The 25721-nt window shown below is 39.0% G+C and overlaps 1 protein-coding gene across 2 annotated transcripts in view; it reads right to left on the bottom strand.

Annotated features, from left to right (window-relative positions):
• Positions 1-4955: 4955 nt before the first annotated feature.
• Positions 4956-25721, bottom strand: part of PRDM16 (PR/SET domain 16) — a 1072267-nt gene continuing 1051501 nt past the window's right edge. For both annotated transcript variants that reach the window (XM_086921555.1, XM_086921556.1), the window contains 3 exons: positions 17804-18043; positions 15468-15663; positions 4956-7229 (listed from right to left, as the gene is read on the bottom strand). In XM_086921555.1, coding sequence (XP_086777681.1) covers positions 7095-7229; positions 15468-15663; positions 17804-18043 — 571 coding nt within the window. In that variant the 3' untranslated portion in view covers positions 4956-7094. The remainder of the gene's footprint in view (positions 7230-15467; positions 15664-17803; positions 18044-25721) is intronic.

Below are 25721 nucleotides of genomic sequence, written 5' to 3'. Positions count from 1 at the left end.
AGTTTGCAAATTGTAAGAGCTATCAGGCAAAACATGTCCCAAAATGAAATTAATTGACAGATAGTAGGGGAAGCTTCTTTCAATTGATTGTTCAGAAGTGAAATGAGTTTTAGAAAGTTAAGCTGCTATGTCCAAAAGTGGTAACAATTTTACTCAGACAGAAACAAACCTTTTTTGAATAAAAGAATAAGATACTATCACAGTATAGATGGCTACAATGGAGAAACAGGTTGAGGGCTATGTGACAAAGCTTCTATCAGTCAAATATTGCTGACATGGTAGTGATCAACAGTAATGTACTTAATATGAATTCCAAACAAGATTTCTCTCAAACTATACCAAGAATGCCTCTCTTTGCCTATGTTCTCCTTGACCCTGTAATGTTCAAATTGAACACAGCTCAAATGATGTTTTGGTACACATTTGTGGTGTGAGATGTAAATATCTGATATGTTAGGTATTTTACAAGTGCATTTCAGTGCATTATCATAACATGAAACTAAGGAACGGTTTATTGGTGGTTGCCCTTCTAAGTGCTTACTTTGTAGATAGGGCTTGGGAGGATTTTCGAGTCAAAATAATTATTCAAAATGATCTGTGAGCTATTGTGAATGCAAACTCATATAAGAACCTGACACCCAATGTGGTATATATAAACATTGATTATGCATAAATAAGAAAAAATACTTGGAATGATAATGTAAGAAAAGTGGCATGAGTTGAAGGTTTTGTACACACTGTGAAAAATCTGGAATAGCATCTGCGCCAGTTTATTATGAAGCCCTCCCTATTGATTGTGTTTTTGTGAGATCCAGTAGTTAAGTGGCATCAATTCAAAACTATTTTCAAATACTAACAACCTGATCCCAGAGACTAACACGTTTGAAGGCCTGTACTTGAGATGTTTCTTGTAACATTTTAGTGGAAGAAGTAATCATTTGGATGAACTGAATCAAATCCTCTGTTATTCACCACTCAAAAAGTGTGTAATATAGTAGAAAAAAACATACACTAGCAGTTATAGGACCAGTTTACGTACAACAGAGCGTGGTAACCTAATCTAACCCAATCTTAATTTATCCTTACTTACAGTGGAACGCTTTAGTCACCCAGAAGAAAGGATCAAATGTGGTAAGTAAAGATAATGACATTGTTCTAGTAATAGTGAAAAAGTGAAGAAATTATCACTTTTATATTCATTTGTAAGTATGCGATACGAAATAGTGCAACAATTACTGATGAATGTACTAATTTCTTTATGAAAGCAACTCTACTCAGTGGGCTATTGTGTGTATTTGTGTGGAAAGACTAAATTGCTAGCATATGTAAGGTTCAATCAATTTTGAGTTTGGGAATATTATGGTTTTAGGGATACTGTTAAATGGAAGGAGAAGTTCTCATTCTATCTAAAGTAGCTAGGAGAACCATCTTAATTTGGCTTTTGGTAGCTTTAAAGAACATTTGTTCTGCATGGTGTTTTAATTCTTAGACTTTTGGAGATGGACTATGATCTACAAACCAAGCAGTTCTAAAAAAAAAACAGTAGTTCCCTTACATTTCCCATGTTACCTTATTTCTATTTGCCAATTCTCGATTATATGCACAGTGCCACCTTTTAGATTTCTTAACTTTTAGTTTTACATTTGACTACTTGTGTACTTCTGTGACAAATGCCTTATCTATGACAGTAAACCATGGTAGATTTAGCTTGCAAACAAACTTAGGGGCTCATTAAGAACCTAGCAGTCAGACTGCCATGCCAGAGTGTCAGCGGTCAGGAGACCACCGTCAAGCCGGCAGCATCATGACATCCGTATTACTCGACCACCGCAACTGCGGCATTCTGTCAGCGGCAGCAGGTTCATTATGTGAGTCTTAAGGTGATGCCGCCGTGGTGCAGCGCCTGCACTGTCATGCGCGCTCTGGTACCATGCACCATGTCATGCATGCCGCACAGTGCACGCAAGATAGTGCATGCAGAGGGGGCAAAACATGTAGCCCATGCATGACCCCCCCTAGGTAAAATCCCCCGGGGGATCCGTTTTTGGGCCTTCTTTGTGTTTACGACAACCTTTTTATGGCGGTGTTTCTACCATGAAAAGGTTGTCAGAAAGGCAACTTGTAATCCTGATGGCATTGTTTGTCTCAGCACAGTCGACATACCCAGCATCTTTGAAGACTGCTGAAGAATCCATGATCCCGTCTGTGTACGAGGTGTTGAGGGAGGCCGACTGCCCCACTCCTAATCGAGCGGTCTGACCGCCAGGGTCGTAATTAACGACAAGTGCTTTTCTTGTCCATCTCAGTATTATATAATGATTAATTTGGTTGTTAGGAATTCTAGTTTACTTTACCTAAGTGCAGTTAAAGATTGAATCTTCTCATACGTGGGTTGCCCACTTTTAGAGAGTAAAGTATAAATCACAAGATTATATGAAATATATTTAATGATTTAAATTAAAGAATGAAATAAATTGATATCTGTGTGTCCATTTTGCAGCCCCAATTAATTAACACTGTATTTTCTCATGATAAAATGTTGGTGACACTGGCCATAAGGCATCAAACAATTCCCAAATCTGTAATGCAAAAAAACTCATTGTCCAAAATATCTGGATCATGCAAAAATGGTATGGCAGAATGTGCTGAAGACTAATACTTTGATTCCAATTATTAGGCTTCACATGGAGTTGCTTCCTGTGGTGAGGTCTGCCCTTTGCTCAAAGGATGGGTCCTTTCCTTACACTGAATACAGAATATGAAATACATTTAAGGTTTATCCATGAGATCTTCTGCCAGTGCCTGGAGTGTAAGAGTAATGGGATGCATGGGGGAGATTGGTGAAATTAAGTAAGAGAAGCACAGGCCACTTATTTTCTGGTGATTGAAAACACACTATAGGTGTATGAATGGAATGAGTTGAATGAGATGGTCTACTGTTTAAATATACATCATGAAAAAGTAGTAGTGCTCTGTGTTCTATTCTTCCAAATTCCAATACCTTCTGAATCTGCCAAATGAATCACAACTTGTGTGCATTTAACAATTCATAACCTGTGCTTGTTCTATCTTCAGTCAAATATTGTAATAGACAAAATAGAAATATCAGAAGCACAGTGCAACAGAGTGGAAGATAAAGGGCTACTATTGGGCCCAACTTCCTTTTAAGAATATGCAATTAATTGCAAACTCTGTCTTTTGTTTTACCTTATACATTGTCAAATACCACAACCATGCACAACTACAGAAAGAGCCTTAAGTTGGGGGCTTATGTACCAGAGCACACAGGATTCATGACAAAGACCAGAACATTTAGGTCTAAAACAAGAGGAGTAGTATTTGTTGGCCAGCATACTTATTTTAAAATAAAAAGGGAAATGTATGTATAAAGGAATGTAAGCCATCACAGTTCTGAAAAGCAACTTTTTCATTTGAATTTATAATGATTATGTATAAATGCAATCTCTCCTTGCAATTATTAATATTATTCAAAATTATATCTTCTTATATTGATAAGCATTTTGGAGACAGAAGCATCAATATGATGCACTTCTGTTGTTGATGGATCAACGGAAAACAGAATACACACAGGTGGCTAGGACTTTGTCTTTGCAGTACCTAGCCAAAGACTTCAACTATGAACTATGGTTGAAATTATGCAACACTTCAAAGAATCTGCATGAGAAACAGATTGAAACTGGATGTCCGACATACTCATTTGCAAATATGTGAGGAAAAGTATGTATCATGAAGGTATATTCTGAAAAGTTTGAGTACAATTTCTCTTTTTTACTATATAACGCTTATTTATGAATCCTGTGTTCATATTCTGGATTGTACAATACTGCACCTTATGCAAAATAGTTATTTTCAGAATTTTGGAAAAAACTGACAAATATATAGTTAGGAATGCATATATGGTACTATAGCTTTCTTTAAGAATAAAGCATCACCAGACAACCAATGAAATGTTCTTGTAGTATTGTATCAGTCCCCTAACAGGCAAATATATGTGTGCTAAACTAAACATAGACTGATGCTGTATTTGCGTGTGCCAGCCACAGAAGATGTTAATCACTATTCTCCAGTCTTACCCTCCCAACCTTGATATGTTGTACTTCTTTATCCACTAAATATAGATCACATGCTTTGACTTCTGTTCCACTGCCTGACAATTCATTAATGCTGTTGTTTTTTCTGGTTTTCTGGTATGGCTTTATTCATGTGCCTTGAATATTTGAGGTGGTAGGGTGTGAAGGAGGATTAAATGGGTTGATGAATTGGAAGTGACTTTTGCCACTACAATAAATGTTCAAGATAGTGTTGTCTATTTTTAAGAAATACATCTAGGAAAATCTATAGAAATGAAAATCGGACTATGACCTGCAACAAGCGGGCCTTGTTATTTCCTAAAATGGAAAAGAAGCCACTAATGTTTTTTAATCCACTAAGTGTACAGCGGGCAACCATGTGTAATGATAGAAAAAAGGGTGTAATTGTAAAGAATAGGAAAGAAAAAGTGATCCTAAATTCTAAAGGTCCTTTTCTGCATTTGGTGAGATGCTTTCTCCACTTTTCATCCTAGAGATATAGATAACTGCTTAATTTATCCCAGCCAGATATTATGCACCACAGGGTTATCTCTTTATTAGCAAGTAGTAAGATTTGTATACTGTTTTAGATCACTAGACCATACAACATCAAACAATATGCAGAACGTCATGCTTGGCAAAACGCTTGTGTTCACTTGAATCAACTTAATAGAATTTGACCAGCAAATTCTTAACTTGAGAGTTATTGTGTGTGTATAGTTTACCCATGGTAAAACAAAAATGTTGTTTACTATTTAATGCCACTAGCAAGTGAAAACCTCTTGAAAGTGAGGGACACAACCTAATGGACAAACAAGCTACTTTTCTCCAATCATTCCAGTCCCCAAAGACAGAGACACTTAAAAGGTTTCACACTACTGTTTAATCAGATCTGCATTCAGAATACCTACAGTAATACATTGCAAGCTCTTCTAGTGCCCACCACTCCAATTCCACATGCCAACACGCCATTTGGGGCAAATGATAAATAATCTGCTGTATGTTTTTCCAAATCATTGGGATATGTAGATATGTTCAACCACTCATGGTTTAGTAAGATTTCACCTTCTATGAAGTGCTATCTTCTTAACAGTCTCCTTTACCAAAGACTGCAGAATTTTCTAATGTTGTGAAAAATTCTGAATTTGCCATTACCATTCCTGTGCGGCTCTAATTTACGTACTTATATTAAGTATGACTTTCCATGTATCAATGCGTAAGTAGTGACATTTATGCCTATTTGCAACTAGAGTATATTGTTGTAGTTAACATGACTGGTGCACTGGATCTCTGGCATATATTCATATGAACTAGTTCACAGTTGCTTCTGTTCTTCATTAAATGTTTTTCTTTCATGTGTGAGTTCTAAAGGACAACTTGGGAGATATTTAAATGACTGATAGGGTTTCCTTAAAGAATTCACAAAAGACAAATAAATACATGATTTTCCTACAAGCAAACGCCATTACAAATCAACTGAACAAAACGCATGATTGTCTGGAAAACTGGTAGCAAGAACAGCAGGATTAGTTGGGGTTATTTGGCACATAAAGTTGTCCTACTCCCTGGTTATCATACAACACATAACCTTATTACACAATTTTGGTCCGTCACTAGATACTTATATTAACATCATTTCTTCACAATAATATCTAATGCAAAAATACTATTATAGAAGAAATAAAATAAGAAAAGAATAAAAAATTACAAGTTATGTACAGATTAAGGTATATTCCATCAAGGGAAAAAACAAATCATGGATTCACTATGAAACTGGCCTCTATGGTAATAATTTAGAATCCCAAGGATGGTGGGAAGTATATTAATGTCATAGAAAAGCAAAGAAGTGCCTAGTTGAGGAATGTTTAGTCTTCCGAAAAGAGATGGGGTTAATTTTGTTGCTGGACATTGTTTTGCCACATTTCAGGTAGAGCATGTGCAAAGGTTTTGGACATAAATTCAGTGTTGTCCGGAGACCTGTAGCAGGGCCTCTGTGAGGAATTGGAAGTGCCACTGGGAACAGGGAAAGTTTTGCTTCTGTAAAGGACAGTCTATATTGTGGATTCCAAACTCCTTTCATTTCCTCTGACTAAAAGTCACTTTGTGGCAGGCACACATTTAATTTTATTCTGGGGCAGTTCTAATGCAATCATAAAATGTTGGAACACTGCTTGCACCTTTAATTCCACAGAATACTTCAAGGATCCTTTAAAAGTGGGAAGGAAAAGTGAGCTTGTAATAGTGAACAGATTTCCAAGTAAACCATTTTCTATTTGCAATATTCAATTTAAGATCATAGGAATTCTATTCATCATACAGTACAAACAGTAAGATAAAATGCCATCTTGATACAGTGATATATCTGGAATCTAGTTCATTCCGGTGGCAACCATCAGCCCTTTTATATTCAAAGTATTCTAAGCGAATGCAACAGTAATTTGTTGGCATCTTTCTTTTAGAAAATGTTTTCTCCCAAATGCTTGAAGTTGTTCCGCAGTGAAAAGATTTTTTTTGTTCAAAGTCAAACAACCTGTAAATTTCATATTTCTAATATATTTGGCTAGCTACAGTTCCTCTGGCCCACAACCCTTTGACAGTGATCTGTATTTGTTTTATTAAATGTATGTGCCAAGAATGAGTAAACCTGGGTTTTCATCGCTGATTGCCAACTTTGGAAGAATGCAAAATGCCCAATTACTGAGTAATGGTGGATTCAATTGGTGTCTTTTGGTATTCTTCCACATGGTGATTCTTAAGGACTGCTTCACAGAGTTTCTATTTGGCAGACTTTTCCGACTGTCAAATTAATTGCAATGTAGATGGAGAGATTGGTCCTGAAGAAGATTCAGCAGTTGCAAGCAAATCATGAAAGTATTTCATCTCAAGTTCAAAAGCCACATTGACTTCTTCCAACTCATGTTCTGCTTGCTTTAGCTTCTTGCAGGATTTTTGCAGGAATCAGCCCTCTCATTTGGACTCTGGCTCCATGCTGTCTTGACCCTTTCAAAGGTGGTGGATGGGGTTAAAAGACCCCGGCTCAGAGGCTGCGCCTGTCATGTTCAGCCAAGCGTCCAGAGAACTCTGGGAGGAAGTGTGAAGGGATGCATTTTCAGAAAGAGACAGCATCATTGCATAAGCCTGCAAGGGGGAGGAGAAATGTATATATAAACAACTGAATATTAAAACTACCAATTGAATTAGAGTAATGCAATCAATAATATGCATGCCAATTTTCTAGATTACATTTTAAGTTTATTCGCCTGTTGTTGTTAGCACAGAATTTTATGTCAGACCCACACTATTGTATCTTATATTTTTAGACTTGCCAACTGTCTGTTTTTATGTCTCTTGGTTTTTATCTGGAGTGGTTCATTCATATGAATGAGATGTTGTGCCTTTACTCATTCGGGGGGGGACAGTTTCCTGATAGTACTACTTTAGTATTTTTTAAGTACTTTTATGATTGGTTTTAGTCAAATCTAATAAAGACTATTGATTAATTGAAGCATGTTAAAGACTATCATGTCATTAGTGAGAGCATCAAATAAACATAACGTAGAAGAATTGATGTATATTGACCTTTTGTGACCCAACAAACAGACAGTGCCTTGGACAACAAATTGTTGGGATCATTGACATTCTAAGTTTGAGATGGGTGTAGATGACAAAGTGGCATACCGATTTGCACCTTTTTCCAGATTACTCCTTTCAAGAGCAGAGGACCCCTACACACACAGGTTCTTTGTTCTGATCTACTAATCTATGTTTATAATGTTCAATGAAGCTGTATCTAATTTATGCAAATTACAGAGTTGGTGACAACATTATTACTCATATTGCACAGTTAGCAACGCATTGCCCTTTGGTCTAAAACATAAATGCCATGAAATGCACACTATCAATTCTAATATAGCTAGTGATCTCCATTTCTTTCTACAAGGGCACGATGATTATCAAGCTAAGACATGCACTGATCTGTTTTACACACCGAAGTTAATTTGACAACCTAAATCAGTCCTGTGTTCAATGTCCCTTTACTTAATTTGACTCTTTGAAATTCTTTGATCATCTTTCCACCTACAGCATATTTTGTCAACATTTCCAGAAGATACTTTGCATAATAGTCTACTTTTTAGAACCATGCACTGTCTTCAAACAGTAACCAGTTTTGGGAGAGTTGGTAAAAGAAATACCAAAGGCATGCTGAAAGAAAACACAAACTAGCCACAATTAGGGCAAATATCCAACATAAAAGTTAACAATCATTGTTTTGTACAAGATGATATAGAAAAGGCCGAAAATAAAAATTAGATATGGGAACTTTTTAGATTCCTGGGGGTGTGGATTTAATTTTCAGGTATTAAGACATGTGCTATTAATGATATGTGGGTTTTTCTGTAACTTGTCAGGAGCTTACCAAGGGAATAATTATTAATTTTATATGCAGGCAACAGAGGTTAAATCTCTGTGTGTGGCTAACCTGTGTCATGCATTATGTCAGTCTTCAGTGCTAAAAGCACTTACACTCTAATTATTATGTATTATATCCAACATGCGTCCAAACTGCACAAAGGTTTTGCCTTTGGGACAGAAACTAATGAAGATTATTTGTCTACACAACCTATGTTGAACTATATTATTTTCTAAGACAAATGGCAGCCTTTACAGTACAGTACTAAACGGTGCAGTACCAGCTCATCAAAAAAGGAAATAGTCTACTTGTTTTTATATCTAGTGTTAATTTATTTCTTTAAGTTTTCACTTTTGTATATATATATATATATATATATATATATATATATATATATATATATATATATATATATATATATATATATATATATATATATATATATATATATATATATATATATATATGCCATAAAAACTCCTTCAAAAAAGAGAGCAGAGGCCACGTTAGGGGAAACACCATGGAGACATCTTTATTCAGACTAGTTTGCTCGGCGAAGGCATTTCAGCTTCGTAAAGCCTTCCTCAGCGCCCAGCAGTTTATTTAAATATCCTGCCCCTTGCTGTTACGCTGTGTTCTGCTCCGCCCCCAAGACTGAGTCCCTGCTCACCAGCTGCAGATTGCGTGGTGTGAGCAATCTGCAACCCCCAGAGTTCACCATTTCGTCCAGGTAAGTGATGCGGGGGGGGGGGTGGTGGAAAAAATATGCAGAGTTCAGGGCACCACGCTGAAATCAAGTCCAATCTGCCGTGTGCTGTCAGAATTCTTGAGCCCCCGTGGGTCCCCAAACCGCACAACCACAAAACCACAGGAAATATTCCGGCGGAGATAAACATGAAGTCAAGAGCACCCAGCGTAGAATATATGATGCCACTTTTTTTGTGGCAAATATTTTCAAGGGATAAGATGCATTCACCTTTCTTGGTTCACAGCCATAGTAGTTAAAATGTCCCTGTTATGGTATAACTTATTTGATATATTCAGAATTGAAGGTTTTTTCAAGCTTACTGTTTATACGCAGTGGCTCATTTGCATTTATTCAGTATAAAATATCAATATTAAACCCACTATTTAAATGTACCATAGTTGTAAAAGGAAATATTAATTTGAAAACAGTGCCTGTGGAGTAAAGGGAAATAATGCCTCAATGGCATAGGTAAAAGTGAGGGCAGTTTTGCAAGGAATAAACACTGTTCATGCTTTGAACTAATTTTTTTTGAGAATGTACTCCAACTCAATGTCCACCATCTTAATTACATGGATAGTCACACAGTTGTATGCATCTTTCTGTTAACTGCCTGTAGTTCAAGGGTGAGGCTGCTATTGTTGTGTTCATTCCAAAACCTGGCCACCTATTCGGAATATGATCATACTGGCATCAGATTCCAACTTTCTTCTTGACTCTAAGCAGTTTGCCTTTTATGGAGGTAGATTCATCAAAGTATATTCTGGCCTGTACTAGAAGATGCTACAAGAGGAATGGAGTTGCCATACAGCGCACATGTTGTGTGGGTACTATTGTAAGAATATGCAAAGCACACACTTGTGTTGTCAGACTGCAGTTACCTGAAAATGTCTTAGACAGAGTATTGGACTCCACTTCTACTGCCAGTGATAGCATCCTTAGACTGCGAGCCTTCATGCTATGCATCCTCTTGCAGCACCACGCAGAACAATATGTGTTCAGCAGAAGCTGCTGCACAGTGTAGGTCTTTGGATCAGCATTAACCTTACTATCACTGGCTGCTTCTCAAGTTACCATTATTGTAATGCATAGATAGACACACTTCCTACCCACACACCGTGCTATTAATCAGCAATGATAGGCAAGGATTTTGTGGCCTTACTAAATTTAGGGAAAATGTGCCAGGTTCTAATGCACCTCTCTCCAAATATACCAAAGATGGGCAGAGAGGAATATCAGGGAGGGGCGATACCATCTACTTTTTGAGTAGCTTTACCTTTAAAAGTGAGTACCAAAAGGGGTACAAGTGAAAGTGCACTATTGCATCACATTTATGTATGCAGAATTGTACACATGTAGAATTTTATAGAAGCAGAAATATACAATGGAGCCCTCAAAGACTACGTACAACCTGTGTTGAAATCCAGTATTATTGTAATTCTTGTAGAATTCCAACAAACCAGAAATGTACTTTAAACTTACGAGTAACTCTACACACTATTGTTCCAATATTTTTTTCAAGTTTTGTAAACTGGTCACTGGGGCCCTTACAGCAAATATGCAAAAAATCTTGATTTGAATGTAAACAGAGGTTTGCGGTTGGAGTGAGAATAGACATTTTGCACTGAATACCTTCATTCTGAGATTGATTTTCTGTGGACATATTTACCCAGTGAAAATCCAGTAGAATTTGTTCCGGTATAAGAGCTTGGAATGTGGAAAAATCTGCAGAAATCAGTGCAAGCTCATTACATAGGGCAAGACTTGTAAGAGTGTTTAATACCACATCTGATTGTTGTGGTGACTGCAGAATCTCAAAGAGTAAACCTCATTTGATATTTCTGAATAAAAGTTATATTCAGACAATATAGATAGCTATGTATGCAGATGTGCTTGAGATATATTGAGCCTAATTCCCTAAGAAGTGGTACAGTACTGCCAGGTGGATACCAGTCTCTTTCCACTGCATTTATGCCACATACTAAGGTGGGGTGGTGGGGATCTGTGATGGGTGATGTATTCCATCAGTGGATAATTCCAAAACTTCCCTGCACACCGTTCACTTGTAATGAAAGACTGCAGGGACGGATTGACTTAAACAAGTATGTTCCCCATACAAATGAGTTTGTGCTCCTCCCTCATCCTGTACAGTAAAGCACAAATCAAACCAGATCACTGCACTCAGAAAACATGAATGTATAGCACAGCTCATTGTTTGATTCTTCAAAACAATTTGATCTACAATCGAACTTTTTTATTGATCAGTCTGAATTTCAAATTCATTAAGTTGTAATAATTAAAAGAGTGCACTCTTGCCTCAATGCATTTTGGGCAGTTTCCTTTTGTCACCGGGATTTTATTTACAAACTTGTAGTAAGCATATCAAAAGACAAAAAATAAAACTGACTTTTAAAATTGTACCCTCTGTTGTAAAAAATGTCAATGATTTAAATACTCTTAAACGTTCTACATTAGGTATCTCTGATGGTAGCATTGGAAAGGGGTGCTAACATGATACAAATTCACATTGGATAATGCCATGAACATATCACGTGCACTTCTGCATGGGGTTCTCATTTCTAAACTGAAGCGATTCATTTATCTTGTTGTGGTCACTTGTGTGTGGGAGAATAAAACAGAATAAAACAGAGAGCTAAAAATGTATTCTAGTACCCCAACACAACTATGAGATCATAGTGGGTTGGGTTACTGTTTCCCCGCTATTCCACACCTCATTTTTAATACCAAGTGGTACCCTACATAGTAAAAAACAGACTGGGCCATCACATTGGTTTTTAATCTATTTCATGGATCCTGAGCTAGAATTAAGTGTCTCCCTGATTACAGGGTGTAGGCCTGCTGGCCATCAAGCCAAAGAATTTAGAGTGTGTGGGGATGTCCTATGATGAAGCTTGACACCTGATAGATGTGTGAAGATATCTCGTCAAACTTGTGTGTGCATTTAGGAATAGGCTGGCAATCAAACAATACAAAAATGTTGTAGAACTGTAAAAGAACATAGTGTCACTTGGGTGGCTTTGTTGTGTTTGTTGTGTCGCCAACCTTTTCTATAGTAAGAGCTACTTATGTTCAATAAAAATCATCTGGGGCAACTAACACAAATTATCAGTGTTTTGTTAGGGACCACTTGAGACAAGATTCCAATACTGGCGGTTGACTATTACAGAATTGCTAGCAATTATCACCATAGTACATAAGCATATGTCACCAGCAGCAATGTCAAAAAAAGGTTTATCAATTGTAATTTTATTGTCTCTTAGGCCCTATTAGTTACAGTTTTGGAGGGTTGCAGAGATATCTGAATAAGTGTTAGGTCTGTCTAAAGACTGATTTACTTGTCTAAATGTCCTCATGTCATCTTTTCTTTAGGAAAGTATAAAAAGGAGTAGACAGCGAGAATGGGCTTGAGTCACCCCCTTTGGCCTTCCTTTTTATGGTTGACCATTGCTTATATGGGCTGTCCATCGAAGTCAGGAAATATTTCAGATGGTTACATTTTCTCAATTTTATTCCTGTTAGTATTTGGACATGGGGAATCAAATAGTAATTTAGTTTGACTGCAGGTGGAATATGGCACATAGCTTTTAACTGATTCAGTGTGACTTTTTCTATGTATTTACTTTGCTGACATAAAATTAGAATTGCCCATTCATGGTTTATTTATTTAGGAAGTGTGTCTTATTTTGATGCCTTATCCTGTCATAAAAACACTGTGCTATTGGCTAACAACATTTGAGCCTTCGATTACTTTATTCTTCTTACATGACAACATGTTAGATTTATGGGAGGTGGGTTAGTCACAAGGTAAAGATATAGGCTTTCTTTAAAGATGCAATGAAAATACTGGACCTTTGTCAAAAATATGCACTATGACACATTTAGCCATGTATACCTTTTACTTTCAACACTTAGAAGGCAGACGTCACCGTCTGCTCTACTTTTCATAACATTCTTCTTTTAGAAATACAGGTAAATTCTGCAGTCTTTAAGCAAAGGTGTCCCACCATCAGCTTCTACATTGTTGTAGCCCATGATGTTACCTCATTGTGGGATTTGCTTTCTACAACAGGATAACACTTCCCCTAATAAGAAGCCAGACCTATTGCCATTGTGAGTGCATGTTTATGATTGAAATTACTCTGTGAACGAGAAGTTGGTTTTATATTTTACAGGTCATTATGAGGACAAGACTCAACACTTAACACTTTTCAATCTCGGACTTAACATATAACATGGTGAGGTCACTGCAGCAAATCAGAATTGAAACTCAAAATTCAATACATTAATTTACAAAGGAAACACTCTATGATCACTCACTCCCTTTTCTCCCTACCTCCCCTAGACTTTCTAGAGAAAACTTGGCCTGCCTACTCACTATTTTGCAGGGATCGGAACAGTATCATATATTCAGGAGGTTCCTCTTTATCAGCTGAAGAAGGGTCAGTGCTAGATAGCTGGGGCCATCGTGTGCCCTAACCAAATGATACTGTTTATTAATTTATCACAGGAGTATTTTGTCTAATTTAATCTTCTTTACACCTATGCCAACACATACTATTAGAGTATTTAAAGAAAGACAGGCTTTGTTAGCCTGAAAGAATCTCAACTACAATGTTCATTTTGAAGATTTTTTAAGAGAAAATCTAGTGGATGACAAAGTTATTTTGAAAGCAGAACCACCACTGGACACTGTCCATAATGTCTGCTGGGTACTGGTCAAGAAGATCACTGTGTTCCTCTTAGTGAAAATTTGTATACTCATACCCGCATTGCAAAGCAGTAGGGGTGGGCGGAACTCGCGGACTTTCACTCCATGGATTTCCATGGGGCTACATAAAAACTCTGCGAGATTCCGCGAAGTTCTACGTGCTGGGGGATTTTGGCATGTCATACTGCTCGCACTGATTTTTAGCGCCAGGAGCTTTTAAAATCAGCACAAACGCACCCCGTTGCCGGCCAGAGGGTGGTGATTCTTTCTGCCGCTCCACTAGATTTTCTACTCAAGCAGCAGCTTACTCAAAGCGAACGGTTGTGACCTGCTGCGAAAGCCCGCATTGAGAAATCTCGTTGGGAGGCGTTCTAGCACCTGAAAATCATGCAAGTGGAAGCAAATTCTTGCTCACCAACTTAAAGTTGGCGAGTCACGCGTAAGAAAAAACTCCGCCATAAGGCGGTTGGTAGAGTTTTGCCGGAATTCCTGTGTGAGTCTGCAAAACTCTGGGAACTCTGAGCGGAATTATTCACCCACCCCTATTAAGGAGTAGGGGTGACCATACCTTGAGTAATTTGTTGTAGTGAAATTATGCTAAATTACACGTGATTAGGAGGAACTATGGGAGGAGTGTAACTCAACATTTAGTGCCAATTTCTTAGCAGAAAATGCAGCCTTGTGCCCACATTACACTCAAGGATGTATTTACCCCTAAGGACAAAAGCACTAAATGCAACAGAACACAAACAGGAGCAGCGGTTCATGCTCACTAAATTAATTGTTACAGTGCTCCAACAGTAGGGGTTTTGCGCTAAATTATCCTAATTTTGCGAACTGGCCTAATGGCTTAATCTTCAGTAATTCTGCATCAAAAGAATAACGCATAATTGTCAAAGTTCTCTGATTACTCCAGTGTAATTAAAATGTCACATAGGCCTCTAAAGGGCAGAAGTAGAATGAAGGGAAAAGTGATAATAAACACTACTGTAGACTGTTCTTTGTTTCAATGTTTTACTGAACTAGGGTTGAAGTGTCTTACATTTACAATGTTTTACATATACAATTACTCAAAGGGAAATATTCTTCAATTTTCTAGGAAGACATCAGTTTTGCTACTATGTTGTATCCAAGGTACATCCGAGAGAACTTGATCCATGCTAGATTTTAAGCGAATCAATATACAAGATACATGTACACACAGTTCTTTGGAATTAAGTTACATAGTTTGTGTTTATTCTGATAAATTTGTCAAAACGTTGTCCCACTTGGACCTATGCATAATCGTAAGAAATAGGTTCGCTTTTTCTGGTGATCAATGCTTCATTACCATGGCACTATTTTACCATGCAAAGTGACTGGCAGCAGCATTCTCTTATGGAAATGTTACCATACTTTTGTCTCCCAACTCATACTCATACAAGAAGCCGTTTTTTCAGCCCTTACTACATTTTGAAGCAAACTGGATCAGGCGTGCCATGATTTACGTACCTGGCTTTTAGCCTGCCTGTACAGAGTCTCTTTTAATGCCTCAGAGTCTAAGGTGGAATTAAACACATCTTTAACTTCAAAAGCTTCCTCGGCTGCTTTTCGAAGATCCAGACCCTTCCCAAAATTCGGAATCTGCTCCAAATCTAACAAGCCGGCTTCTTCCTCCTCCTCCTCCTCCTCCTCCTCCTCAATACACCTGTACCAATGACCAGGGGAAGGAGGGTGACCTGTTGTTAGCTTATCTGGCTTTTATTCGATTTTTTTTTACACAAACTAGCCAATACTTTGTTTTTGCTAAATTGGTGCCTGCATGCACAAGCCAATGGTGTTTTCTCACACAAACCACATGCATGCACAGCACGAAAAGAAAGCACACACAAAATACAAGAGCCGAAAGGGTGAACGACAAATGGAAATGATGCAGGAAATAATCGCTAATCAATCAATAGTTACGGATATTAAATGCTAAAATTATTAAGTGCCATACTATTAATAATGAAAGTGTTTTTGTTTAGAATATGCTGAATATTTATTTTTTAAAATACTTTTTTTCTTTTATGTAGGCCAAGCAGAAATTTCTATGTTGTCAATATGCATACATTTTTTTTAGGAAAAGTTACAGCGAAAGCATGGAATTTGACATTGCTTTTACTTGATGGTTATAGTTGAAGGGTTTGCATTTAGTGTGTGGAGTTCTCATGAGGAATCCTCTTACATATTCATGTTATTTTTACTGCATTTTTTTCACTTAGAGAGTTTCGAATTTCTTCCACTGGGTGGAAATATAGATGCTAATAAGCTGTGCATGTCATCTGGACAGCCTCTATGCCAGTTCTGAATTTTTTACTTAGGGTCTCATAACTGAGTGACTTAAGATACACGTTTCCTGAATTTGTCTCTGAGAACCAAAACATAAGATCTTAAAATATAATGGTTTATCAGTCAAAGCTCATAACCTGACAGTGCAATGAAGATGTCAGTGCCAACCAAGAGTGATGTAAGCCATGGCACCTCTTCCGAGAGGAATTATTAATATAATTGATGAAATTCTCTCTTAAGAGAAAATCTTTCGCCATACTTTTAATCTATCAAATGCTCAATTAAAAAAGCTGCACCTAGGTAAATGGACACGATACTCTACACAATCAAAATAAATTAACATTGTAAAAAAACGTATGACATACACTTTTAATGTTGCATGTACACAAAATTCCTCTTCTGTATGGCTGCTTATTTTTTTGTTTTCACCACATAGAATGGGTGTTTTATTTTTTTATTTTACTGAAATAAAAGGAGTTGTGCTTTTAGGCTATGTTTTGACTTTGAACTCTGGCTTTTTTTCCAATAATAAATTAATAAACGTGGGCTGTTATCGCTCAATAGACTGCTTTTAGAGTGTATTGACTTTCTCACTGACAACATAAAAAAGCTTTTCAAATTCTGTGATATCTCCAAATTTTGATGTAAGAAACTAAACCCCTTATGTAGTTTATATTCATAACACACATAGACATTGTAACCATGCTTAGCTTGAGATCTTGGAATGTGGCATTATGGTGGGCCATATTGACCACTGAGTGCTTCGTGACACGCTGACCACCACGTGTCCTTCCCTGGCAGCTGCGCTTGAGAAAAGCAGCATGAGAAGCACCTATTGCTTTCTGGAACTCACACCATTTGTTGTGGTTGTTGGGGGAAGCTTAGTATTTACTAGTGGAGTTATTGTGTGGGAGGAGTTATAGCTGAGGGTGGGTTTGCATGTCTGACTTCAAAGCAGGACAGCCTACTTTCTGCCAGCACAAGAAGAAAATGAAATCTGGTTGCCCCTGGAAACGGGATCCTTCAACCCTCAAACTGGATTTGAGTGCTGGTTTGCAATATTTATATTGGCCCAGCACTTGCAGTGAGCTATTAACATGGGGCAAAGGAGAGTCTATCAGCTTTGCCTCAGAACCACCTGCTCCAACTCTGATCTATTGCCACCTGGGATCACCAGTAGACCATGTAAAACTGCTTAAAAATTCATGATTCTAAAGGAATGTTGTTTCATTTTGTGTGGGACAGCCAAGAAGAAGAAATGGTAGATGTATCAGATGTTTTGAATGAATTGATAAGTGGTTAACTTTAACAGATTTGTGGTTAAATATATCAGAAGCATGCATAATAAAATGAGAAAACTTGAAACACCAATCGCTGAAAGATTGGGTTTAACCATGCATCTTTGTAAGGGTGTAAGGCAGTGTCTATTAATTCAAGATGTCATCATGGTTTCAAAGCAAAAGACATCAGACTAAGAAAAGGTGAGACTGCCTGTTAAGGGTTGCAATGCCACCAACCTTCGGGTATGGTCAAAGCTCATGGAAAGTGATGCGGGCTCTTCGTCTTCATCATCTTCCTCAAAGGTTCCTTGGGCCTCTGCTGTGGGCGACGCTGTCTCGTCCTGCGACTTTCCCGTCAGACTGCTGTCTTCATACTCCTCTTCCAGGTCATCATCATCTTCCTCATCAATGTCTACTGATTTTCGATTTGCTAAGCTGTGACATTGGGAATTGCTATCAATGTCCTGACCATCTGGCCTAAAATACATCAGATAGGAAAAAAATATATATATATATTATGAATCCTTAATATTGCTAGTTTCTATATAAAACACCACATATTAATTTTCAAATGCCGCTTGAAGAACAATTATTGTCATTACCCAATTCAGTGATAAAAATGTTAGCTATTGTTATTGAAAAATCTCCAATTGATTTAAAATGTACAATTCCACTAGGCCTTCAAGCTGCAGGTTTATCTTGTGTCCCCCAAACCAAATAACTTATGTTACAGTGAGTAAACTTAAATAGAAATGCCTATGCAGTACAACGAACAAGAAAAAATATACACCTCTCTTTTTGTAATCTTCACATATCTCCTGCAGCTTGCATCGAGGATTTCACCCTGGAATGAAGCCATCATTAAAAAACACCCCTATGCAAATTGTCCTAGTCAATGATTGATCTGAAGCCAGGAGAGCACGCTGGGTGCTGAGTGACAGCAGCCAACATCAGTCTGTCCCCAGGAAGCCCTGCGGATTATGTATCACACTCCATGTAAGCGTTGATTTTTTCATTTAAGCATAGTGGGATGCCCAGGAGGATTCTTTCTGGGCCCTGGGCCTTGTCATTGAACCTAAACACGTCGCATGTGTGTTTACTTTGCCAAGTTTTGATCGATTTCTTCTAACATAAATGCTCAAATTTGATCCTCCCACTGGATCAATTATGCCAGGAAACTGAGGGTTCCTCGTCTGATTTTTCTGCTTGTAAAAGAAGGTCTCCAATTTCCTCCAGGAAATGCCAAAGCTTGTTTACTTATCAAGTCTCCTCTCTCTTTTTCTATACAACTCCCGGCTGCTTCGCAACCTCCCCCAACTCTGCCATTAGTTCCCTTAGAAAAGGGCATAACTGTCTGGGAATTGATAGGTGCCAAGAAGAACAAAACGGGCACACCTGGGCATTTGATGTAATGCTATGAATCTCTATATTATGTTATGGGTTAAGCAAACTACTGGAAATCTGTTTTAACAGCAAAGATATGTGAAAGATGCATTTCTAGCATGCCAGATTGACACCCAAGTGCATTCTGGGTACAACGCCATTAGAGGCAGCAACAGCATAGATAGCCCAGAGGAGATAGGGTTTCTGAAATATATGGCCAAATTCATATGCTTCTCCACCTTCCCTCTCTAGTGGTGCTCATGGTATTGTACTATACTGCTGCTGTGACAGATTTTTGCCATTAACAAAGTGACATGCACGTGCGCGTGTATGCGTGTGTGTTACTACTTATTGATATACTTGTCACTAACAGAGGTGGACTTTGAAGACTTCAACACAGTTATAGGTCAGAGTTGTCCAAGCACTGAATGTGAATCCACAAAATGCATTTATTATATAGAAAATGTATTTATTTACTGTTGCTTAGACATGACCTTGTAAGTTTGTGTTGGCGAGTCTTATGTTTCATCTCATTGGGTATTAGGAAACCTCCTTTGTGAAGTGACTTATTGCCACAAACTATGAAAGTTCTGTACTGTTCAGATGTATATGTATTGTGTTTATTGAAGACGTGCGAAGGCCCTCTGTGGCATCTCATCATTGGCTGAAGCGCATATCGGCAACAAATATTTAATTGAAACTATGCTGCAAGTTAAATTAAATGAAGACAACATAGTTCACAAAAACCATTAATTCAGAAGTTCCAAGGTCATTTAATACAATGAATAACACTGATTGCAGGCTACCTAGTGAAGACTTAACCTTAAACAAATTTTATGTTAATTTGTATAGCGCATTTATCAATGGAGACGGTACCCAGACGCTTGATGGATCTGCAGGTCGCACATAGTGTGAAATTAAAATAGCCATTCAATACAAATGAAATCAGGTTGAGCGTAAGAGGTGTGTCTCAACCACCTTACGTTAGCAACTTAGCTCTAACCTGAAGCATGATCATAAGGCCAGCTGATTCTAAAATGCTTCTTGCGTGATTGGCAAGTCCAGATTAGACACACAGATGGATGCTCTACACAAAATTACCACTGGTCCAAACTGGACCCACGTATGATGCTTTTGATGTCTTTAGGTGTGTACAACCGCATGTGATGGTTACTGCCATCTTGGAAACATGTAAACCTCTCCTGTTGCGTTAAAAGCCGCAATTCGCAGCATATGATGATGAGGAACAGAGGCAGCTTGGAGGCTGGCGTTCAAATGCTTGTGAAGTCAACAATGAGTATGGGCCACACATTTAGGCTTGTGCTTAGGGCTCCACCATTTTGTTATCTAGTCAATGAAGTAAGATGTGTGAAGAATATTAGCATGGAAGCATTAAAGGAAATTTACACATTTCGAAACAGCACATTTCTGACTAAAGACAGGTGGAGGTGGGTCAGGGACAGAGCCAGATATTTGTCAGGCCTGAGCAGCTCCTAGGCACATAGCAAAAGTCAGTGTGGAAAGTACTGCTGCTTTAGAGAACTCACAGTGCAGCGGTAAAAGCGACCCAACAATTACACGGTATAAGTAACTTTGTGCAGTGGCTGCCTCAAAATAGGCAGAATAATAATTCTTGTTAAGCTGTATGGATGTAAGGGGAGATAGAACATGTCAGGTCGCTTATAGGGCTAAACATTCTTGCACTTGGTACGGTGGCTCATTGCAGACATGCTGGGTTTCTATTTTTTGTATACATATCTTTTCTGTCAGAGCTGATGTCCAGAACAGGTTCCAGAAACAGATTGCAGGGCGGACATTAACATTCTCCCTTATCTAAACTGCGCGCGTTGGGGTCTATTGGTCCATAATTACACTGCTCATGCTGTCAACAGTTAGGAAAACCTCATTTATCTTCCCACTCAGACAGACAGAAAACAAACTTCGTGTCCAAATTTTGTTTTGGAGATAGCCAAGCCTGTCTGTGGTGTTTAGAGTGTGTGGGAACAGGGAAATCTCCGCCAGGCCCGAGCGGCTTTGTTTTCTTTTTTGGAGGGCATGTGAAGGGAATGGGCACCTTTCCCTCTGGGGACTGAGTTGGGAGAAACATGAAGCCGGGGCCAGGACAGCTTCCGCCCCACAGCTCGTCGACTACTTTTTAGATAAGTATTTCCTCTGATTTAGTCACTGTCCAATCACGCGCAGCTCCAGTGCTAATAATAGCCAGCGAGGTAGCTCAGCGGGTTAGCATCAGCTGCACAGATCTAAAGAGGTTCCAACAAGACCAACATGAAGGTCGGTAAATTGAGTACCATTTAACTGGATAACACTAAAACCTGTAGATGATAGGGCTTGGAACCAGCAGTAGGTGGGCATGCAGCACCATATAGACAGGCTGTTATTATTTTTTTAATGCTGCTCACTTTGGGCATTCCAGTAGGATAGGCTAGTCATTTGATCCTTCTGCACATGATAAAATGGGTACAGTTAAGTTCAGTAATACTCACACCTTCTAGCCCAACATCCTTCATCAGGACCAATCTGAGATAACAGGTCAGAGGAGGAAAGAACGTACCCGAGAACTCCTGTTCCAAATGTATATTCACAGCTATGTGCACCATCAGTCTGTACGGTTCTGGCCACTAATAAGAACCTCGCGTATGACACCCAGTCCTTCCCATACAGTGTGTACACATTTACACTTTCACCATTCAACAAGTATGCTTGCTCCCGTCAGCAACCACTCGCAAAAAGTTGATCGCTACAGAAAAAACAAGTAGCACTAGTGTGCCCTACAAATTTCAACTAACAATAGCCAAAATTCAAAGTCAAATAAAACCTTTTGGCCACACAATATGAAGGGAGACCCAATGTATTCTTATTAATAATAAGAAGCTCCTAACTTTGATTGAGTAAAGTTTAAAATCTTGGAGGGACGACTTTCTAGATCCCTCAACTGGGAGGCTGCTTTGGCAGTTATCTTTTGTAATTAACAGAAAAAAACAATATATTATTTTTAATAACTTTAACCACCCTGAGGAGCAGCTCCTCCATGAGAGCGGAGGAATGTCGCCCCGCTAAAAAAAATGCCCCAGAGCAGCTGAAAAATAAAATGGTAATTACGTTTATTTATTACTATTTTATTTTTCGGTAACCCGTCCTGAACCGAGTGTCAGGATGGGGCGGGGCAATTGCTGCTGACTGGCAGCAGGGAGCTAGGCACTTGTTTAAAGTAAGCATGTCCCTTTGGCCGACCGTTGTGATGGCCAGCCAAACATGCGCATTTTCAACTTCTGTAACCTACCTGTCTTAAACAGCTGGGTTAGAGAAAGTGCAGGCCTCCATGGTCACACTGAGAGGCGCCGCTCCCTCCAATCCTGACGCTTCTCTCATGCTTAGCATGGTAGCAGCGCCAGGAATGGGTAGTGCAGTTTCCTGGTTCTAGAGCTTCGAGGAGAGAAAACACCCGAACGAGGACGTCATGCGGCAAGTCAGAAAGATAAGTGCCATTTTTATTTTTTATTTTAGTACCACCCGTATTTTGCCCACCTCACTACTCTAAATAAATGGCAGCCACCACTGACCTACTTGCATTTATATGTAATATCTGAAATATGCAATTTCTTCCTACTGTATTATCTCCATAAATATACACTAGCTATCATGCCCACGTTCAGACCTGCACTCAGTAGTCTTGCCCTACTCTGTATTTTCTCAAGTCAGACCATTTTTATTTCTTTTGGAGTGACCAAAATTGAACACAGTTTCTGAAAGTGGCTATACCAATACACAATATTTTAAATCATTAAGTGCTGTAGTGACACATTTTCTACTAAAGGAAAAAATAGGATTTATAGAAACAGAAGAGCCTGGTTTGCTGAATCAGGATTTCTATTTGGAAATCTGCTCACACATGCATTAAAGTTCACAGTTGTAAACGTTTTTGCATGAGCAAGTCAAGTTTAGAGATGCAGAAAAGGGAAGTAAATGGGTGTTTGGGATTCTCAGACGGTGGTATTGGCCATGCGAAATAATGGGAACAGCCAAAAATGCAGAATTACGCTGGTATTGACAAAATCTGTATAAGGAAAGTGCTTCTAGCGTGAAGATGTGAAAGGAACCACACTTCTCCATATTTCGTCTATATTTCACATGAGTGAAGGAAAGTGGTTTCTCCAAAAGAAAATCTTATCCCTGTGGGAATTGGAAATAAAAATGCAAACCACACTATACAAAGAAGGCTAAACCGATGGAATGTTGTAAGTAGAGAATCCACCCGGCTTTGGCACTTGAAAAGGACGTTGGCCCGACCTTGAATAAATTTACCCCAATGGCTCATTTTCAACTTTTTCTTGCTCTCCATCTGTTACTAGGGGGAAATTCTGCCATTAATAAAGAATTCTTTGCTATTTTACTTACAGACCCTAATCATTATCCTGTTATAAGGAATAAAGAGGTGTTATATTATTTTATTTGTTTTAATGTAGCACCGAACATGTTGTCGTGTGGAAACTTCAATGAATTTTCCGAACATATCAATTTGAATGGATCAGGAGTAGTGGTGACGTGTGTATAGGAACAGACAGTGACCATGGTTCGGGTACCCTGTCCATATGTGGAAGTGGAATGGTGGATACGAGGAATTCAGATGACGATCTTATTGGGAATAAAAGGAGTCTCTAGCTTTCCAAAAGTACAAAAATTGTATCTAAAGGCACCTCTTCTTTCTCACAGCAAGGAACTTTGGGCCAGATGCATCAAGCATCCATTTTGCGATTCCTTATTAGCGAAAAATAAGGAATCGCTAATAAGGAATAGCAAAATGGAATGCATCAAGCAATCACTATAAAAATAGCGATTCCTTAGAATTCCTTAATTGCGACTCGCAAATTGCGAGTCGCAATTAATGAATACCTCCCCATTAATTCCTATGGGCCTAGAGGCCCATAGGAATGAATGGGAAGACAATCTCAATTTGCGAATCGCAATTAGCGATTCGCAAATTGAGATTGCGAGTTCAAGGGTGCAGGGGTGTCCAAAGGACACCCTGTTACACCCCTGAATGTGAACTGTGCACATATGTTGCGCACACACATGCCCTTAGGGCATGTGTGTGCGCAACATGAAACTTTGAAAAATGCCCAAAAGTGCATTTTTCAAAGTTTTTGCAAATTACCATGAAGTTGTACTTCGTGGTAATTTGCGTGCCCTATTAGCGAATTCGCTATTTTTGATACTTTCATGCATTGCATTTAAGGAATCTCAATTTGAGATTCCTTAAATGCAAACAATCGCAATTTTGCGAATTCTCTATTTGCGATTTTTGCATTTGGGATGATGCATCCCAAATGCAAAAATTGCACTCGCAAAGGGCCAGATTCTGAGAATCTGGCCCTTTTGCGAGCGCATTTCGCTTGATGCATCTGGCCCTTTGTATTTTATAGATGTGTGTCTTGCGTTTTCACTATGTGAGCTGCTACTCACAACACGTTTGGGTTGCTCTAACCAGGTATTCATATTAACGCACGGTCAAGTCTTAAATATTCCCTCTTCATTTTAGAAATGTTTCAGGAGCAAAGGAAGACAAACTAAGAGCAATTTCCCTCAAATACATCACAAAACACATCTCCGGACCAGACAGGTGCTGTTTCTACTCAAGAGAGACTCTAACGAGGGGAAGCAACATCTCCCCTTCCTGGGACGAGGATATTATAACCAGTGAGTCTCAGTACCGACCACAGCACGTGCCTAGGCGACTGGCTCATAAAAAAAAACAGAAGGGCGTAAATATGTCTGGCCGGCTGGCAGACCAACCATATGTCTGGGTTCTATTTCCCTGCGAGCTCGGTTGCTTAAGAAAGGCGTAGGATTTTCACCTCTTTCGCTACAGGAATGTTTGCAAAAAAAATAATATCATAATAATGATACCAAAAAGTAATGTTGTAGCCATTGCATGTGTGACTTTAATACGGGAAAGCCAAGCCAGGGCAGGGTCCTCCCAGCATGATTGAATTTAGAGAGGGGATTGCCTGTCCTATTAGGGTGATTAATGGGCACCCCTTCCTTCAGTGGTCCCACCACTTAATTTCATCCTCATGAAGACTCTTCCTCTTGCCCGGCTGGCGCGCGCACGCACGCACGCACACGTCATTTCTATCCTTCGCACGCTGTAAATCTGCTGGACAGGTATTAAAGCCGGGTCTGTGCCTTGGGCAGGCGGGCTTCTGATATCCTTCCGTCCGAGGCGAGCTAATGATGCCCGAGCTGTTTGGGCCTGTGCCGCTCACAAAGCCAGATTGAGAGGCTCTCGGTTAGCGGCCGGGGCTGAAATGGATTGCTGGGCCCTCGGGCTCGCTACACTCGCAGCCCACATTCGAGGCTGCGGTTTGCCTTTGCACGAGAAAACCGCAGCCTCCCAAAGGATGGATGGAGGAACAGTCTGCTACAGCATGCAGTCTGAACACAGCAGACAAACATTGTTTCAGACACCTCTCATGTAACAACAATAAAAGCCAGGACTGACCTACGAGGTCTGTTAGATGTTTGCGCAATATGTTTTCGCTTTCCATGTTGTGGATTCATAGAAAGTGACGAAAGAAAACAGAACTTCTGGCCAACCTCATCTTCCCTTGCGGAGGACGTTTCAACAGGAACTACCTCAGTTGTGTGCGGCTAATTGTGTTAAGCACTCACATTGAACACCAGCTTCTGACGGTGGTAAAAGCAAAAGCAGAACACTTAAAAATGTAGAAATAACACCCACATCACAGAACCA

This window comes from Lissotriton vulgaris, chromosome 5 (assembly GCF_964263255.1).
Source record: "Lissotriton vulgaris chromosome 5, aLisVul1.2, whole genome shotgun sequence".
NCBI classification, from domain to species: Eukaryota; Metazoa; Chordata; class Amphibia; order Caudata; family Salamandridae; genus Lissotriton; species Lissotriton vulgaris.
Note: the sequence above shows the minus strand (reverse complement) of the source record. Positions and strands in the feature narration are given on the sequence as shown.